The sequence below is a fragment of the Sceloporus occidentalis genome, unplaced genomic scaffold (assembly GCF_023333645.1).
Source record: "Sceloporus occidentalis isolate IW3139 unplaced genomic scaffold, rSceOcc1.0.p SCAF_3, whole genome shotgun sequence".
In the NCBI taxonomy this organism is placed as follows: Eukaryota; Metazoa; Chordata; class Lepidosauria; order Squamata; family Phrynosomatidae; genus Sceloporus; species Sceloporus occidentalis.
Genome location: NW_028316983.1, coordinates 134,252,008 through 134,272,897, shown reverse-complemented (window position 1 = coordinate 134,272,897; position 20,890 = coordinate 134,252,008). Strand labels below are relative to the sequence as shown.

At 40.5% G+C, this 20,890-nt stretch overlaps 1 protein-coding gene across 1 annotated transcript in view; it reads left to right on the top strand.

The window, feature by feature from the left end:
* LOC149316845 (adenylate cyclase type 2-like) overlaps positions 1 to 20,890 on the top strand; it is a 146,733-nt gene that overhangs the window by 99,886 nt on the left and 25,957 nt on the right. Inside the window, exons 15-16 of the mRNA XM_089516382.1 lie at positions 2,145 to 2,229; positions 10,920 to 11,057. Of these exons, the coding sequence (XP_089372508.1) occupies positions 2,145 to 2,229; positions 10,920 to 11,057 (223 nt within the window). The remainder of the gene's footprint in view (positions 1 to 2,144; positions 2,230 to 10,919; positions 11,058 to 20,890) is intronic.

The following is a 20,890-nucleotide window of genomic DNA, read 5'->3' as shown; positions in this document are numbered from 1 at the left end:
CTAAAATGATTTATTAGTTCCTGTGAGAGAGAAATTAGTGAAGCATGGTATTCCTAATAGGAAACAGGCTTGTGTGCTTACTGTATATGGCTCATAATTAGTCTTACCAGTTCAGACACTTGGTGTCTCCACAAGATTCTCTCTAGATAATGAGGAGGGTTGACATTGGGGATACATAGTACCCTTGGTGTGCCATCAGCCTTACAAGAACACTGAGTTGTGCTGGAGTGTTTGAAGAATTTCTGGTGCTTGGAGTGGACTTATGGCAACCCTAAGGTGGACCCATCATAGGATTTTCTTGGCAAGTTCCTTCAGAGGGTGTTTGCTATTGCCATCCTCTGAGGCTGAGAGAGAGTGACTTTCCCAAGGTCACCCAGTGGGTTTACATGGCCAAACCTTCATTTTGATCTAGAAAAAAATGAGATCAAATTGGAATTGGGAAAGAAAGCTTCAAAGTTAATTTACTTTCAAGCAGATTGTTGCAAAGTTCATTTTTTGTCCCAAACCTGTAGGACATAATGGGAGAGTTGAAGACACGTTTTAACCTGGTTTTGTTTCGTGCTTTGTTTTTCCCCTAGCTCATTGTGGTCAGTCAATTCATCAAATAAGAAGCCACCGGTGCATGTGGCAGGAATATTTGTATGTTAAAATGTTCCGGGTTTTAGTGTGAATTTTAATTTTGCTATCCAAGATGCTCTACTTATTTGGGGAAATCAGGGTTCTGCACCCTGGATAGTTCCTTTAAACAACCAACATCCTTAACAGACCAGCGATAAAGGCTGGTATCAGGGTGGAGTGTGTGTGTGGTGTCCTCACAATGCATGCCCCGACTCCACCCCCATGCTGATATGACACCACGCGCCCCACCACATGGTGGGTGGCGTCATGGTGCTCCTCCAGCACTGCATCCAGATGACATAGTGCCAAAGGAGTGCCGAAAAGCCATAGTGCTGGCATCTATGGCGCCTTTTCCGTGGCACAAAAAGGAGCCGCTTTTTGTGGCTCCTTTTTGCACCACAGAAAGGCCAGATCTTTGTGAAATTGAACAAAAATGCATTTAAAATATTTTTAAACTGATAGATTTTATCTGTAGCCACTGTTAGTTTCATAATCAGGACTACAGGATTACATATTACAGTTAAAGGAGTAATGATTCTATGTTTGAGAATAAAAAATTATTTATTGTTTTATTTTATTTTGACATACCTGTGCAGAATGAGAGAGGATTTGGTTCTTTACTTCCTATTGCACAAAAAATCTATATTCACTCATCCCTCCACATTAATTGGGTTTAGGGGCACAGGCCTCTCACGAATGTGGAAAAACCGCAAATAACAAAAACACTATGTTTTTACCTGAGAAACCACCTCTCTAGGAATCTCTAGGTCCTCCAGTGCAACTCTGTGGCCAACATCTGCCAGACATTGACTATAGAATTGTGCTGGAGGAGCTACTAATGCTTAGTGGAGTGTTCTCTCTAGGAATCTCTAGGTCCTTCGGTGCGACTTTTGGTTAAAGTTGACCATAGGGTTGCACTGGAGGACCTAGATATTCCTAGAGAGAACATACTAATAAAATCTGTGAATAATCAAATTCACAAAAGTCAAAGCTGCAAATCTGGAGGGACAAGTGTATATGCTTAACATTGATATGTTTTCAGCCTCTTTCAAGACCTGGTTTGATTGAGGGTCAAATAAAGTATGTATATAGCTGCCATATTTGTTTGGACATGTAGCCCTTTTAATTTGAAAAATGGCACTGGAGAATGAAAGAGGAGCCAATTTGAGCTTCAAAACAGCCAAATGATTTGCATGTGCATGTGAGGGGAATTGGATGTTCCAGTGAGACACCTATACTCTTTTATCCCCCGGTCCACCTCAGCCACTAGGCTTGTCAGGGAAGCTTAAGGAAACTGTGGCATGGTCTCATCAGCATGTCCCTTCTTATGTTCAAATGAAATTTGCCCATGTATTATATGCAGATATGATGGATACAATTTTGAATAAATATGGCTGTCACTATCACATTATTTCAGTTTTCATTGTGTGAAGGCATGCACTCATCTTGTTCTTCAGTTATATAGCTTTTGTCTTCTTTGTTTGTAGGTTAGTTTCCTAACAGGGCTTTTACTTCTTGTCTTTCAGAAAGTCTATACTTGGAATCTCCTTTGGAACTGCTTTTTTTGTGCTTTCCTTCATTCTATTTGTCTGCTTTGCTGGTCAACTTTTGGTACGTATTGAGAGCATTATCACTTTCCGTAACAATGCAGTTCTTTTTACAAAAATAATGAGTACATAACATTTCGGGATTAGGGTCGTCCACTCTTGTTGCCCCAGAAATGTTAATGTACCTTTTAGTTACCTTGTTAAAACAATGAATCCAGGCCAGAGTTTGAAAATGTTATGTTTTGGCCTATAAATCCCAGCATCCATTCTGGTTGGGGGTTTCTAGGAGCATTTGTCCAAAAATTTTACTTTTTCATGTTCTGATCTTGGAATGTTTTTCTTTCTTGGAATTAGTTTATTTATATTTTGTTCTGTTGTTCTGTTGGAGCATGTTTTACACCAATCCATACTGGAAACAAAATATAAGTAGTTTACATTACAAATTTCCTAACCTGTCACAGTTAACAATATTATGCATCTGCCCTAACAAGTACAGTCAACCCTCTGTATCCATGGATTCTTTATGAATGGATTTAAGGATCCACAGTTTGAAAATAGTCAAAAATATACTAATTCCAAAAAGCAAGCTTTACTTTTGCCATTTTATATAAGGGACACCATTTTACTATCCATTGTATTTAATAGGACTTGAACATCCATGAATTTTGGTATCCAAGAACCCACTATATTAAGATTATTTCCTTTTACTGATAAATCCCAATGAAGGACTCTAAATTTTAGGGGTGGGTGTAAATTTAACTAAATAAATTTAACTAAATAAAAAAATAGTAAAGTTACCAATGTGACAAAAGGATCCAACTGAAATGTCCATGTCTAGGATCTAAAGTGATTGCATGTCTTATGTCGTGTCAACCCCAGAAATGAGACAAGACATAAGATTGGGAAGAAAACAGAGCCATTTATTAATTGATCTCTTTATTATTTTCTTAACGGAATTGCAAATAAATCAAAGGGGAAAAAAACAAGTGTGGGAGAAGCTGCAGCCAGTGTCTTTCTCCTGACCACCCCTGCAACTTATTTAGAAAACACCTTAGCCCTCAATGATAACCCAAAAGCTGGGTTACTTGTTGGCCAGCCCGCATCAGGAAGTCTAATCAGAAAGTCCCTCTCCCAATCTGTGAAGATTAAAGAGGGGGTTTACCTTTCAAGCTAGACTAAGAGCAATTTCTTTCTGCCACCCCTCAGGTCACAAGGCCTAAAGAGGTGGTTCCAGAAACATGTCTGCCACCTAAATGGTGTCCAAGGTGCTCGCTGAAAGATAATTCAGTTATTTATGCCAATTCAGTTATTTATGCATGCCAAATTAAAATTAAATCAGTTATGCCAAATTGATCCCTATTTAGACTCCACCTAAGCCAATTTCCCGTATGCCAACTGGACACAGTATGGGGTAGGCAAAAAACCTGTGGAAAAGGGGGGAAATTCTTACCCGATCACTAAATGGCCAAGAAACTTCACACTATACCAGCGGCGGGCAGGCGGGCGAGTCGATTTGAAGACCAGACTTAAGCTCTTGGGGGCCGCAGGCAGTAAGTTGTCTCAGGCTCCATCCCCAGAGCCTCACACCACGACATGGCTGTTAGTGTGATTTTACTCAGCCAGTAGCATGACACCACGCACCCCCATTATGTGGCGGGCAGCATCATGGCGCTCCTCTGGCACTGCATCCAGATGACGCAGTGGCAAAGGAGTGCCAAAAAGCCACAGCACTGGCAGCTCCACTCCAACTCCTCCATCATGGAGAGTAAGGGGAGGGTGGCCATTTAAATCAAATTCCACTGCTGTTCAAAAACAGTGTGAAAAATCTGCTGTTTTTAGGACTGGGGGGACTATGTCTTATGCCACCTTGAGTGAACAGAACTTGTTTTTCTGGATCATGGCCCAAGCAAATCGTGTCAGCATGAGAATATCACTATTCTTTTTACTGTGTCTAACCCTCGCCCAATATATACTCAGTTTTATAAAATCACAGCTCAAGTGACATGGAAGCAAACTGGAGTGGCTGCTTAACGGTGCTTGAGGCTTTGGTTGATGTCCATAATTACTATCAAAATAAGAGCAGAGCTTGAAATAGTTCTTTTGGATTACTGCTGCCAAAATCCCTTGCGCCTCTACTGACTGGGAAAATCTGGAGTTGAAGTCCCAGGGCCTAACCTTTCCAAGCTCTGTAGAAGGAAATGGTTGGAGAGATTCAATGAAATGTTGTATCCAGTTAATGGAGCGGATGTCCCATTAATTGCCAACTACAGTTCAGTAAGGGTAGATCTGGACCCTGTGTTTTCCCCCTAATATGTCCCAGAACAAATTTGGAGCAGCAAGGCATAGTATTTGGGGTTTTGTGTGCTTGGCCATGAAACTCATTAGGTGACCTTGAGTAAGTTACATGTTCCCAGCCTCAGAGGAAGACAAACCTCTTCTGCAAACCTCTTCTGAACAAATCTTCCCAAGAAAACCACATGATACGTTCCTTTTAGGGTTACCTTCAAAAATGACTTGAAGGTGCACAGCAAAAAAGAGAGTCAACCACAAGGGAATCCTAGGAGCCTAGGAAGGGGATTAGGGGTTTGTCATTGTTGAAAAATAAGTATTTGCTGTCTTGCCCTGCCTTTCATTTCTAGAGCATTATAGCATTCAAAAGCACTTTACTTTCAGATTTATACATCAATTTCTTGCCTGAAAATGCCAAGCTTGTGCACCTGCTTTCAAGCACGATGTCTGGATTTGTCTTTTATGGCCTCTCTTTTCCCCTTTTGTTTCTCTGAGTGCACTTTTACTTTTCTTTTTAAGCTATGGGTACAGAGCAGACAGAAACAAATGAGAGGAGGAAAAAGCAGGCAGTAAGGGACACATCAAAACAAAATGAAACTGTGATAGAAATACTCTTTTGGAGAAGACCTTTTCAAAAGAGTGCTAGATAAAAAAAAATCTGAAAGAAAGGTGTGTACAAAATGAAAGTGCACCATTTCACTGTTATCTTTTTTTTAAAGCCATTATTTTACTTCAAAATTTCTGCACTTTCGTTTACGTTCTTCTGCCTGAGAACAACAACTGTCTTATTCTATGACCACATAAAATAAGGGAAGGGAGAGATAACACGTTGGGAGAAATTAGACCTGGTATTTTTCTTCCAATATCTTTTGGAGCCAGTTATCTTGTGCCTTTTTCATTCTTTTTATCACCTTGAATCATTGAGCAGTGGCTTAAGATCATATTGGCCTCCCTGGCAGTATAATTCCTTCAGTGTAGATAATGAAGCAAATCTGCATATTGAAGGCCAGCTTTCTTACAAAAGTAAGCTATTCTAAAACAGCTCTCATGTTATTTTGGGCTTCACCCTCCATCAGCCCTAGCTGAATGCCCCATGGTCAGAAATTTTGAAATGTAGTGTAGGTCACCAAATTAGAGAAATTTGCTCTAATGTATTATCCCTGTGTAATTGCCTGGGTGAAACAACAGATCTCTGAGGCCAGGATCCTATAGTATCAAACTGCCCACAAAAGGATCGTTGAGTGAACAGTTTGATACTATAGATCTCAGGCAGGGGAATCTCTAAGGCCTGTTACAGGCGCGTTACAGACCGCCCCTTTGGGGCGGCCTGTAGGCGCACCTTTCCCCGCCAGATCGGGGCCTCAGCGGCCAGAGCGGCAGCCGCTGAAGCCCCGATCCGCTGCTTTCTGGGCTGCAGGGAAGCAGCAGAAGTCCCCTTCCTCGCAGCCTGGAAAGGGGTGTCCTTTGGCCCCTTTCTCCTTTGGTCCGCTGGGCACAGCCGTCTGAAGGCTGCGCCCAGCGGACCAAACCAGGAAGGAGCTCCGAAACGGAGTTCCTTCCAGGGTCGCGGAAAGGGCGCCCTAGGCGCCCTGCCCCAACCCCAATACGTCACAACCGCGCCGCCTCGTTTGGAGGTGGCGCGGTCGTCACGTATCGATGGCGGCAGCCGTGTGGAACAGCTGCCACCATTTTGTGCGCGCAGAGCGCGCACTAGACTTAGGGCAGTGCAGAAGCACCGCCCCGTCTTAACCCTAGTACATGCTCCGCGCGTACTTTTTAGCCCGTCTGTAACAGGCCACAGACTGCCAAAATAAAGCTGCTTCGGGTCTCTTTGGAGGTATGCTATTTAAATGATGCATGCACCCTAAGAATCCAGAAGCTGCACCAAAGCTGCACTCCAGTGCTTAGGAATGGAGTGTGGCTTTGGCGCGACCTCCGGACTCTTAGGACCCATGCATCATTTAAATAGCATATCTCCAAAGAGACCCGAAGCAGCTTTATTTTGGCAGTCTGTAACAGGCCTAAGACTTCCTTGTGCAAATGGAAAAGCAAAGTAGTGATACCATGGAGATTCTTTAGATATAGAGATTTTTAGTTAAAGGGACTTTCACAGATGTCCATAAACATTTCCTTGTTACTGGTTAGATAAAAGGTGTTAGTGAACATATTTCTGAAGACATATTTGATCCATTTGCCATTAAATAGTTAACAAAATATGCAAAATATTATCTTCAATTATTGCAGAATGACTTGTGAAAGAGGTGGCAGGACTATGCTTTTTTGTTTATTTTAAGGAGGGTGTTCTAAATTAGGTATACAGTGCTACCTCGGGTTACGAATTTAATTCGTTCCGCGGCGCCGTTCGTAACCCGATACATTTCGCAACCCGAAAAGGCGCTGGAAAGCCGCTAGCCGCGGCTTCCGATTTGAATTTCGCGCCGAAATTAATTTCGTAACCCGAAAAATCTTTCGTAACCCGGAACAGTTTTTTCCAATGTAACTTTTTCGTACCCCGGAAATTTCGTAACGCGGTGAATTCGTATCCCGGGGTACCACTGTATAGTGCAAGCTTTTCCTTCTTTGAGGTTTCCTATAAAATCAAAATATAATCCAGAAAAAATTCAGTTTCCGTTTAGGCATGCATACATTTTGATGAAATCTGTAGTTTCTTACTGTTGTTAGAAACACATCTCAAATGTATTGCTTGTAATACTGTTTAATGATATGTTTGAAACTACAGCCAACATATATGTCCAAACTCCAGAGAAAGTGGGATTTAAGAAACAGAACAAAACAAAAACATTGTGTCCAAGTAAGTGTGCATCTACCCTGTAAAAATGTTGTGGTTTTACCCAATTTAACTGTCATGGCTCCAGCCTACAGAATCTTGGGATTTGTAGTTTTGTTAGGCACCAACACTCTGGAAGAAAAGCTAAAGACTACAATGGTTGTAGTAAAACTACAAATCCCATAATGCTGTAGATGGAACTACAGCACTTAAAGTGGTGTCAAGTGGCATTATTTCTACAGTGTAGATGCATTCTGAATCCCATCGAATGCATGATTTACTTAACATAAAATTAACTTGAGTCTTAAGGGTTTCGATAAGATTTAACCACAGCCAATTTTTGCTGGGTCAGAACTTACTCATTTTTTCAAAACATTATTCATAGTTTTGTGTATTCCAAAGCTGGCGTACCTTGTCTGCTTGTATAATTTTTATATATCCCCAACTCCAAACATTTTTTAAAAACCTGATAACTAATAATATACATACCAGAATCAAATAGCATGAAAATAGATTTAAAACATTGGCCTGTTACAGACTGCCAAAATAAAGCTGCTTCGAGTCTCTTTGGAGGTATGCTATTTAAATGATGCATGGGTCCTAAGAGTCCGGAGGTCACGCCAAAGCCACACTCCATTCCTAAGCACCGGAGTGCAGCTTTGGTGCAGCTTCCGGATTCTTAGGATGCATGCATCATTTAAACCGCATACCTCCAAAGAGATCCAAAGCAGCTTTATTTTGGCAGTCTGTAACAGGCCAATATCAATACATACAGCATAAACTGTACAAAACCCAGTATAAAATCAAAGAATTAAAAACTAGCATTAAAAACTCATAGGGAAAGTAGTTTTGATTGTACAGATGGAACGTCTGAAATACTCAAAGCCCAGTTCAGCTCCTGCTGGTGAGGCAGATGTAATGACAGTCACTGCTCCTCTTTTTTGTTTTTGTTCTCATTTTGATTTAAATATTAACTATTTCTCACCAGTTACTTTGTACTACACCCAGAACTGGTGTCAATTTTTCCACAGGTTGACACCAGGCAGGTTTCGGGGCCCAAAGCCTCTCCTGCTCTTCCCAGTACATTCTTCCCATCCTACCTCTTTCCACTCTGTGATTTTAGAGCTCTCAGAGGTGTGGATTTTTCCATGTGGATAAGGAGAGAAAATCCAATCAGAGCTGTTGATCTAACTTGAAGGAGGATTACTGTTATTCCCTCTGGGCCCTGGTACTCAGGATTGTACCATAACAAGCCTTATCACCTTGTATCTGAGTGCAGGCACCAGGTAAATCTCTCTGGAAAGGGTTTCCTAACTGGGGAACCACAAACAAAAAAGCCATTCCCATTCCCCTTGAGATTTCCAATCTCACCACATTCAGGAAGGGAACTTTGTGGGGGAATAGGTGAATGTATAAAAGAGAACTGGTCCTTTAGGAAGCTGGGCCCAATTATTTGTATTTTTAAAATCATTGTTAAAACATGCCATGACCCAGATAATAGGGTTTTTTTTTAAAAAAAAAAAATCCCATTGATTTAAAGGGGGGGGCATGTTTTAAACACATGCTAAACTCTCTTATGATACATACAGTGGACCCTTGTTATACGCTGGTGTTTGGTTCCAAGATCCTCCATAAATAACAAAATCTGTGGATGCTCAAGTCCCATTAAATATAATGACATAGCAAAATGGTGTCCCTTATAAAAAATGGAAAATCATGGTTTGATTTTTTTTTATTTAGGTATTTATATCCCGCCCTTCAGCCCTAATGGCTCTCAGGGCGGCTTACAATATTTGAAATTTATACTTTTTTTGAACATTTTCAAACTGTGGATGCTTGAATCCTTGTATAAAAAAATCCATGTATAAGAAGGGCCGACTACTGCTGCCTTATATTGAGTCATCTAGCACAATACTGTCTGGTCAGAGAGGCAGAAACTCTCAGGGTCTTTCTCAGCTCTAGCACATGAAATCTTTATATGGAGATTTAATATGTTTTCTGGAACCTTCTGGAAACAAAGCTCACGTCCTATCAATTTTTTGCACAATGGATGCAATACATGATCTCTATCACTAAGCTATACCCCTCCACTTAAATAAAATGAGAAACGTATGAGGCACAATCCTTATGGGTACATTGGCCTGTTACAGACTGCCAAAATAAAGCTGCTTCGGGTCTCTTTGGAGGTATGCTGTTTAAATATGCATGCACCCTAAGAATCCGGAAGCTGCACCAAAGCTGCACTCCAGTGCTTAGGAATGGAGTGTGGCTTTGGCGCGACCTCCGGACTCTTAGGACCCATGCATCATTTAAATAGCATACCTCCAAAGAGACCCGAAGCAGCTTTATTTTGGCAGTCAGTAACAGGCCATTATTAAATAAACTGCACAATCGTTGCTTGAAATTAAATATGTACATCAGGAAGGTAAAAATAGCCCAGTCAGACTATGGCCAGTCTAGCCCTGTTCTGGGAGGGTAAAACAAGGTCATTTGAAGTGACCAGGCCTTCCTACTCCAGTCCACTGAGAAGGCTGCCATTAGACAGGCCACTGTTCTAGGCTGTCAGGCAGCGGGAGCCTGCTTTCACTGCTTCTCATCCCATTTTCCTGTTGGAGCAATTGCAAACCTTTTTGCAATTGCAGAATTGCTGTTTCCTTCACAAAAATAGCACATGGGAACTTTGTGCAGTGCAATTTCTGAATTGCGAATAATCTTTGAAAACTACAGTTTCCAAATTCCTTGCAGGAGGAGGAAAATTACTAAAATTACTCATAGCTTCCATACAGACATCATTTAAACAGCATACCTCCAAAGTGACCCAAAGTAGCTTTATTTTGGTCTGTTTGTATGAGGCCGACATTAACTAAGGGTTACGTCCCTTCTGCAAGTGCATTTATACTTCTTGTCCCCGATCCCCAATGACTCCACCCCATGGCTATGGGCCTGATTTTAGTTCCATGAAGGTAGAAGCTGGGTATGGTGTATGTCTGATGCCACTGAAAAATATACGCATCAGTATCTCAGACTTATCTAGGTTAAACTATTATATTTCAGATATAGATAGTAGATTCCTGATGGCAACACACTCACGCCAGGCTTGCTTGTTAGATTATCTTCTTGCTTTTAGAAAGTAGATGAAAATGGAATACTAGAATTTCATTTTCAAAATGAAATACATGCTGCTGGCTTTTGGTCTCTGAGTCCTGAATGCCTTTTTAATACTGTTCCTACCATAATACTATTAATATTTAGTTGTTGTCCATGTGGATTTTTAATTAATTTATTTTTTTAGTTTGTGCTGTCAAGCTATGGTAGCAAAATGAAACAAAAGTTTGGGTGGTCGCTTTAACTTAGGACAGAAGAGATTACATCAGGGCCATAGTTAATTTTTTTTTAATCAGTGAATGTGTTTCGTATGAGCAGTTAATAAATTCCTATCTTGGAGCTCAAATGTGGCGTTTGTTGTAAGTCAGCACACATTTTCATTCCACTCAGATGAACAGCAATTCATCACTCTGATATGGTAATGCTTAATACACCCTGCTCGGCTGCTTTTGTTTTTTTGGCATTCTCTGCATGTCCCTGCATTGTAAAACTGTGAGCTTTCTTATTTTGGAGCTAAGTCAGAAGAGGCAGAAACATTCATAAAGATGCATTTTCATATATTCTGTTTATAGCAGTGCAACAAGAAAGTCTCAGCATCATTAATGTGGATTTTGAAGTCATCTGGAGTGATTGCAAACCGCCCATGGCCACGGATCATGCTGACTTTGATAACAACAGCTATAATATTAACAATGGCTGTGTTCAATATGGTAAGTTTAATACAATGTTGTTCTTCCTATTAGTATTTTTTTCCTCCTCTTGCAGTGTCCTTATGTTACACTTTATGTAACAAGTTCAGTGATGGGAAGACTTTGGTGGCAGAGTAATTCAAAGGAATCTCAATACAGAAACTTGAAGAAGCAGTCTAATGATAGAATTAAAATGTATCCTTCCTATGAGGAATGTTATATTGTTCTACTAAAAGTGAAGCTTCAGGTCAGTTTTGGGTTGGCACAGAAAGTTTACAAGCATTCAAACTACTCAGGGAATGAAGTTGCAGTATGGTTTCTGTGACTGAAGGAAAAGTTGTTAGTTTCATGGAGTTTAATCTCACACCAGTCAAAATACGTTATCATCCTCCCTGTATCATTTTGAAACTATTTTAGTTTAAGAATTTAAAATTATTGTATGCAACAGAAGAAGAAAGGGCTAGTGTTATCCCTGTGGCAATGTCATTGGTGTAACATTTTATGGAAGGAACCAATGCTGGACATCTACTGAGAAAACAGCAGAATGCATTTGTAGTGGTATACATCCCTCCATGCAATCCAGGATGCAACCAAGAATGTGACCCAGAAACTTCTAGAGGGCTGTGAATTCCTCTGGATCCAGCTTTTAAACACTTTCAGGAGCTCAAGGAGGGACGGAGAACAGGGGAGGTTTCATCACTTTGCCACTTAAGTGCCAACATGATATCAGATTTAGCCTTACCTTTGAACTTGTTAAGCATATGAAATACATGTAAAGTATGTTTGGGTTCTTAACAATCACAAAGACTGATAGAAGACACAGGGGACTTTTTAATATTTGGAAAATAACAGAGAATTACAATATAAAATATCAATTTTCAGAAACCAGCCTCTTAGTTTACAGTACGATTAAGATTAGACTGTATTGAATGGAACCTTGGTTTACTTTTTTTCTTGAAATTAGTTTATATTTATGTTCTTTTTTGACAGGAAAAAGATTATTCTGTGTTAACACTGACCGATTAGATAAAGAAATAGTGTGTTAAAAATGCACACTCATTTTAGAAGTCAGTTGAGAGTTTAAAGAAATTATTATTCATCTATCTATTTATGGTTGTCATTTGCACATAAATGTTATTTGCATGGTATGCTCGGAATAAAAATAAATAAGAATTACAGTCACCATGTTGTCAGAAATAATGGCTACATCTCTCTTTGCTGGATAGGCTCAACAGGCAAAGTAACCTTGAAATAAAGTAGAAGTAGTGAATCAAACTTTAGAACATACAGAGTGTTCAAAGATAAATTTCATGCTACAGATAAAGCCAGGACAGTACAATGGTTAAAGTGATGAATGAGGATTTTGGAAATCCAGGTTCAGGTCCCCCTAAGCCATAAAACTAGGGTTTCCAGTTGTCCTGTTTTATATAGAACATCCTATAGTTGGGCTTGAAGTCCAGTCTCATAGCAGGACCATGCAGAACACCCCAATTCCACTAGCCTTTGATGGGTTGCGAACGGTTGCCAGTGATGCTCCTAATAGACCAATCCCTAAGCATTTTATTTGCAGCAGTCAGGCTGCCACCCGATTCAAATGCCATGAGTCTACCTACTGGGATCACAGCTGGTGCAGTGTCACTTTTGCTCATCCTTTATGTTTGGCCAGGCAAAGCATCTCCAAATTCCATATCTTTCCATCTTGTGTGAGTGGAAAGAGTGACCACCACCCCTGCTCACAACAGACCACCCTGGAGCATTTATTATGCAACTAAAATGGTCTCAAATTACACATCAAATGTTGCAGGGAGGCCACCTGTTGCAAGTATGTCTGGCAGCTACATCTCCTACTCAGGTCTCTGGGCTAGGTAACTGAAGCAAGTGGCATGTGACATAAGATCTCTGATCATGCAGGAGTCTGGAACTCTTGCAAGAGGCACTTCTCACGCAAGATATGAGGTGGACTTTATATAGTTCTTGCTTCATGTGTACCAGTCTTGAGCTGACTTGGCAACAGACAGGACTGTCCTGGATTGCTCTTTGGAAAAGCTGACAACCCTACATAAAAATTCATTGGTTGACCATGGGCCAGTTATTCTCTACCAGCCTGTCCTACCTTACAGAGTTGTTGTGAGGATAATGCTGATGGGAAGGGAGGGTGTGTGCTGCCTTGATCTCACTGGAGGAAATGTGGGATAAACTAAAACAAGCAAATTACTTGCCTGTATTGCAACAGCTACTAGAATTAACGTTGATCTATATGGAAATATTTCTGAGTTTTATTGTATTTTAGCCCAGGATTTAACAGGATTGTAGCCTAAATGGGGGGTAAAGAAGATCCTCAGCTAACAGTGGTTTGAGAAGTTAGATGAATATGCATGACGGCAAAATAAATATAAGAGTGATGTAAAAAATGATAAGGTCTGGATTTAAAACTGTGGTTTTAAACTTTCATTAACTTTTGTAGTAACAGCTGTAATCAAACATATCTCTCATTTAACTCATAAGAAAATATTTTTAAAACATCATTTTTGCAAAGTAACGTTCCTAACAGAGGCCCTACCAAATAATAATAATAATAATAATAATAATAATAATCTCACATAGACTCTAGGGACAGAAATAGCTCTGTGGAGTTTGCTGATGTGGGCTGTGAAGATGTCCTAGAAGGGAGGGAAGATAAGGATCAGGGAGGCAAAATACAAAGGGTAGTAGGCAGAAGGAAAAGAAACACATGCAAGCTACAATGGATGGGTGGGTTTAGCATACGAAGAAATCTCCCAGAACTTTGTCAGGATATCCCATATATAATGGTGGGAAGGGAAACTAGGGTATTAATGGGACATGTTGAGAGAGAAATGAGAGTAAGGAAATGGGACAAAGAAGACAGTAAAGTTATAAACAAGGCTTTCAGGAAATAATGGGGTCAAAGAGAGGAACCATTAAGGAGAACAGGGCATCTGGTGCAGTATTTGTTAAAACAAGATTGAAATGACAAAAAACCAGAAGTAATACAAATAATCTTTATCTATTTCCTTTAAAAGGCAACAAACAATGTGTACAGACAACAATGCATTAATAACAAATGCAAACAAAAGATACAAAGCAGCTGAATAAGATAATACACACGGCTGCAGGCCACTTCCATCACAGAAGCTCACCATTAATCCTCTAATGACCAAAGTTCTAAATCTTGTCCATATTCCAACACTATTATGCCTCTGAGAGGGCTGCTATACCTTTAAGAATGGCAAAGATGCCACTGCAGCTTTGTGCTTTGACAGGTCAAGGAAACCAGAAAGGGTCATGAAGAAGAACAATTACAGTACAGAAGGGAAAACAGACTCAGCGAAGATCTGGTAGATTTAAACTGACTATTTTGTTATTGTAAGACTCTAGTAATCTCTCCCTCTTTCTTGTTCTCTAAATAAGAAATATTTAGTTTAAAATAGCCAAATGTAAATGTAATATTCTAATCTGGAAGCACCTAAATAACTTCTCTTTTTTTAAAAAAAAATTTACTATTCAAGAAACAAAATCAATGGCATGATTCCATTAGCTAATAATAGTTAATTAAAAATGTGCTGTTTAATAATAATAATAATAATAATAATAATAATAATAATTTTTATTATTGATGTGTATGATAATTTTCCTTACGTTTTTAAAACCAAATACACCTTATTTTGCTTTATTTGTAAAAAGGAAAAATAAGGTTTGGCATTATAAATTATTCATACCTCAAGACTGATAAAGTATCAAGGAGCATATGAGTTGCTCTCAGGATGTGATACAGGATATAAGTAGAATTGAAAAGGAACAGGTGTCTCCATGTCTTGTAAAGGTTCTGTTCATATTCTTTAATTTACATTGTCTGCACATGCATGCTCATCTTTCTCACCTAGTTTGAGTTCCATGGTCCAGTGTAGTGTTTGCTTGTACATTGTTCTGGATAGAGACATATAAATGCTGGAGTGTACACATGTTGAATCTATTTAAATATTAGAAATCTAACATTGCTTGACTTGCACCTGTACAAGGCAGGGTCCAATTTTGAAATAAATCTACATAGAAAGTTATGTTCTGCTGCTCTTCAGCAATCCCAGGAGAATCATGTGACAGAATTTGAAAATTGGGAGGCATTGACAGTCATTTCGTGGAAGACTTGCAGAAAGGAAGGGCCACTTACATCCTTTCTGGCCATTGACAGGCAGAACATTGCAGATCCTGTTCCATTTGCAGATAGCTTGACTGTACTTAAAACTGGTTTAACAGCTTCTTCCTTCTTTGAAGTATCATTGGAGAAAAACAACTCTGTGTAGAGCAGAAGGGGAACTCTATCAGAAGGCACAGCTCTAACCAAACTTCCATTAGAGTAAGAATGAAAGATGTTTGTTGTGCATGCGTGCCCAGAGAGCAAGTAAAAAGAAAATTAGGTACCTGCAGTGCAAACAGAACATCCTGCTGCCAATATTTTTCCCTCTGGTGGCAAATAAATTGTGTATAAGCTTCTGAGTCAAGATGGAGCTCTTGGTGCCAAGCAAGAACACAACACAAAGATACAGTGGGCATACCAGAAGCCTAGTGGGCTAGAAATAATGGGACACAGATGGATACAAACTGTATTGAAGGAATAACAAAGGATGTTTGGTGGATAGTGACTCACAAAGAGGATCCAGAGTCCAATAAACCTGAATGCTGAAGAAGAACAAGTTCTTCCACAGACTCAATCTGAGTGTTAATACTAGGACCAAAATGTTATTTACTGCTTAGTATCATACTAATAGAAGCCTGACCAAAATGCTCAAGGTGTTGTTGAGCTGCAGAAAGAAACCAGGAAGACACCCAAAGATGAAAGTATTGTAACAGGAGCCCCAGTGGCACAGTGGTTAAATGCCAGTACTGCAGCCATTCACAGCAACAAGGTTGTGAGTTCGACCTCAGGCAGGGCTCCAGGGTCAACCCAGCCTTGCATCCTTCCATAGGTTGCTAAAATGAGAATCCAGCTTGTTGGGGGCAGTTAGCTTACACATTGTAAATTGCTTAGGGGGTGATAAGTGGTATAGAAATGTTATTGCTATTGCTAATAATGAGTGACCATCACAGAAACCTGGGCCTCCCTGCTTAAGATTGAATTCATCAGTACATCCAAGCTACAAACCTTTGTCTTCCTTTCAACTGACAAAGAGCTTCTCTGTCAGGATCAAGCTTCAGCTTATTTTCCCTCATCCAATCCACGATTAATGCAGGCAGTGGTATAGAACCAAAATAGCTTCTTTGGAGTTCAGTGGAAAAGAGAAATAGAGTTATTTGTCATATGTATTTTGGTAGCACTGAAGCTCAAACCTCTGGGCAACCTTTCCCATCAGTTTTATGTGTATGTTAAACAGCATGAGGGGGCAAGACAGACAGCATCACCAAGATCCATCCCAGTGAGGCAGCCTCTCAGTAAGGCAGCCTCAAATAATAATAATAATAATAATAATAATAATAATAATAATAAGTAGTAGTAGTAGTAGTAGTACTGAAAGCTGCAAGTCCAGCAGAACCAGCCAGGACCCTATCCAGTTCCTGGCAAAGACCATCCATCAAGGTATCTCTGTTCCATAACCAGACCTGAAACCAAATTGAAATGGATCAAAAGAAATCCAGATGGCAGCTCTTTCATCTCATCTACTCTGGCAGCAACATTACAGGTCCTAGTAATGTCAACCACAATATCAGAAATGCATTTACTTGCACATCCATCAATGTGACATATGTCATCTTCTGTCAGTAGTGCTTCTTTGCATAGACAAACTGGAGAAACAGCACTGTTTCTACCCAAGAAGATAAATGGGCACAAATCTGCCATTAGAAATGACAATACCAATGTCCTTCCCCCCAAACCCAGTGCTCAAGCACCATCCTTCAAATAATTGCTCTAGAACAACAAAAACAACCACAAAATCCCATGGGAAATTGGAAACAGAAACAGCTAAAATGGGATATATTAACAAATTCCAGTCCACCAGGAGACATATGAACAGAGACAGTGGTTTCTTGCACACTACATACAGGTTCTTATCACAAGCGTGTGTAACTATTTTCCTCAGAAACTTTTCCTACTTTAAAGGTAGGACTTTTGGGTGGGCAGAATGTGTTGCTTTGACACCCCGAGATTAACAGGCTATGTGCTTGACAGACATGTATCATCTTGCACAACTCTTTGAAGGTTTATGTCCAGTATTACAGGTTGCATCATTTATCTCATTACCTTCTGATTCTACACTGTGTAATTGCTGAAGTAGCTGTGGCTTCAATATTATATTCTATCAGTGGGTCTCAGAAGTGGCTTGAAATCCACAAAAGCTAAGATCAACCCATTACTATTAAAGGCCCTTCTAGATTCCTTCTCTTTTCCCTTTTATTCTGAAAGAGAATAACACAACTAGCTCTTCAAAAACTGTTTCATCTAGGAATCCCTGGTGCTGGGAGGCCACCACCCATTCTAGTACTTTGCCTGAAAATAATTATTTAGTATAGGGAGATTCATGGAGGCCTTACGGCTGTCTTCCTTCACCATGTTGGAATCATGTCTTGTGGGGTGAGGTACTGACAGATTATTTCACTCATTCAGCTAGTTCTCCCCCCAGCACTACTAAGACAGGCAAGAATCTAATACATATAGGGTAGCTCTCAGTTTGCAAGGGTCCTGTACAACCCAAAAAGACAACCCACTGTTATTGGACAATTAGGGGCCAGAGTTACATTCACTGGAACTGTATGAACTATGGTACCGAGGCTGCAATGGTTCTGGGTTATTTTTATCTGCAAAATGCCTTGCAGCTTCTTTATATTAGGCTGCTGAGTGTCCAGGTTATAATCAACTTATACTACTCAAAACAACTCTGCTGGACAACTCTTGCATATGCAGTGATAGCAGAAAAGAATAATTGTTTTGTTGCATACACTCCCATGGAGTGTGCCTTCAAGTAGGTTCTAGGTGATGTTCAGTCAGACTTTCTCTGACCTTCCACCACCATTGCTCTAATCTTTATTCCATTTGCTTCGTAACCATCATCTCCTTGAAAAACCAATGGGCTGATTTGGTTCCATTGCTTGAGAGGAGAGCTGGAAAGTTAGGGGCTCGACAGACCAACCCTTTGGAGTGGCATCCTGATGCCCTTTCAGCTCCGGATTGGGGCAACAGCACACCAAGGTCCCGATCTGACGCTTTGCTGGTGCTAAAAGGAACAGCAAAATTACGCTCCTTTTAGTGCTGGCAAAAGTTGCCCTTACCGCTATGGTAGTGGCTTTTCAGTGGTCCTTTGGTGCAGCATGTCTAAATGCTGTGCCAGTGGAGCACCATGACACCCATGCCATGCAGTTGGGCGCACCGTGTGGGGGCGATCTGGAGGGCGGCCAGTGTGCATATGCCATGCCCCCATGCCACCCCCAAGCCAGTGTATAACACCAATCTGTTTAGCCCCTTAGTCATTAAAGAAAGAGCGAGCAGGATGTATGAGGATAAAGCTGAGGCAGAGTTTGGAAGTCTATACTCCATGGGGAAGACTTGAGAGTCAATGACAGCAAATTGGCTACACAAGGAACAGATTTTGGAACTGAAACATGGAACCTATCTTCACCCATGTTTCTAAATGGAAGCTTGAAGGTTTGTCTTGCACTTGTTCACTTGTATCAGCTCAGAGGTCCTTTTGGCCCACTTTTATGATCACCTGACCTTCCATGGTTTCAAATCACAGTACAGTCTCAGAAGGCAAGAGACAAAAGTACTCCCACATAAGTTACTCTAAATATCTGCATTCAGATTATTTATAAATAGGAAAGGCTAGAGCAACTTTCTCTATCACAGTCTTTATTTCTATCAGTAAGAGGTTCCACATTCCATCTGGAGACACATGGTATATTTCAAGAGATCATTATATCAAATTTCATGCAAAATATAGTTCAGCATGTTATCTTGGCATTGTTTATGATTCAGTTTCAGTACAAGTATGTAGCTCGTAGATCAGGAAGACTATTTCCACCCTGTCTTGTATTTGTTGCTGACATCCAAATTAGGCATAAATTTGGCAGTCTGTGTTCCATCAGCTTAGTAGCTCAGCTTTTCAGGAGTGGTGTTCGAGCAGCAGCAGGCAGGTGTGGGTGGGCTCAGCTTTCTGGCCTTTCTATCTGCTTCTATTGTTGTTGTTGTTGTTGTTGTTGTTGTTGTTGTTGTTGTTGTTATCTATTTCTACCTTTGTTTCACTCACAGCAGGGCCATGAACTAAGAAAACAGCTGTCTCTTATATTCTCAGTCCATAGGATCTTTCCAAATCCCTCTTGGGTCCAACTTCCTTTCAGCTGCTTTTTAGCTCCTCTATATATGCCCTTGAGCTCGTGTCTAGCTCTTGAATCAATCCTTTCATCCATAGCTTTTATTATTCTCCATGCTTAGGTGCTTCCCTTTGCAACTGTTTTTCTTTTTATGGAAGCCCTATCTTGGAACACACAGAAAGAAGAGTTTTTATTTGGCCTCTAGCTGCATGCGACTTTAGCCAGAACATTCCTGTTAACCCATTCACTGTTGACTACCATGTACCATGAGAAAGACCTGCTCTATCCAAACCCATTCACAGCATGAATTTCAAACCGAATGCATAAAAGGAAGATAAGGGGATATGTTGTTGTTGTTGGTGGTGGTATGCCTTCAAGATGTTTCTGACTTATGGAAGCCCTATCATAGGGTTTTCTTGACAGGTTGCTTCAGTGGGAGCTTGGCATTGCCATCCTCTGAGGCTGAGAAAGTGTGACTTGCCCAAGGTAACCCAGTGAGTTTCCATTGTTGAGCTGGGATTCGAACTGTGATTTTCTGAGTCATTGTCCAATGCTCAAACCACTATATCATCCTGGCCCTCATAAGGGAATATACAATCATACTGAATTTCACGTCATAGGGTGATATCACGAGAAAAAGAGAGAATGAAACGCAGTTGGGAAGGCAGCATTTTCCCTCATCAGGGAGCCATGGAAATTGGATGCAGGGAGAGAAGAAATATATGGAAGAATATGGTTTGGTGTAGTTTCCTGAAATGTTTTGTATACAAATAAAAAACTGTGCCTGGTGGTTGCAGTCCACAGTTCAAATTTCCCTTGCATTCTTGTTTGCTAGGCTGATATGGAAGCAGGATGCATTTCTCTCCTTTTCTAGATGCTTTCTCAGATAATATGTCTGGTTGCCTAAGTAATGTAAGGATATATTCAACAGCCTGTCAGCACTGGCCATATGTTTAACAACTTTTTGTAAACACTGCATGCACATGCACCTATACCTGTCTATGTTTGGCTTCAGGTCCACGTCCAGAGTTTCCGAAGTTCGATGTATATATTGAGCAGGAACTTCCTGACAGTAAGGGCTGTTCGACAATGGAACAAACTCCCTTGGAGTGTAGTGGAGTCTCCTTCCTTGGAGGTCTTTAAGCAGAGGCTAGATGGCCATCTGTCGGGGATGCTTTGATTTGGATTTCCTGCATGGTACGGGGTTGGGCTGGATGGCCCTTGCAGTCTCTTACAACTCTACAATTCTATGAGCACTTATCCTTTCATGTCTTGAAGGGTGCCTCTACAGTCTACACTGTGGAAATAATGCAATTTATCACCACTTTAACTTCCATGGCCCCATGCATAGGTTATATAGTTTTGTGAGCCACCAGTACTCTTTGTCAGAGAAAGCTAAAGGCCTTGTAAAACTACAGATCCCAGGATGGCAATCTAGGAGGTTTGCTCCAAAGTCATCTTCTTCCCCTCCCTTTTACTGTGTATCCTTAATGCCTCCATCTCCTGGCCTGGACCATTACTTTTCGTACCCTGCTTGC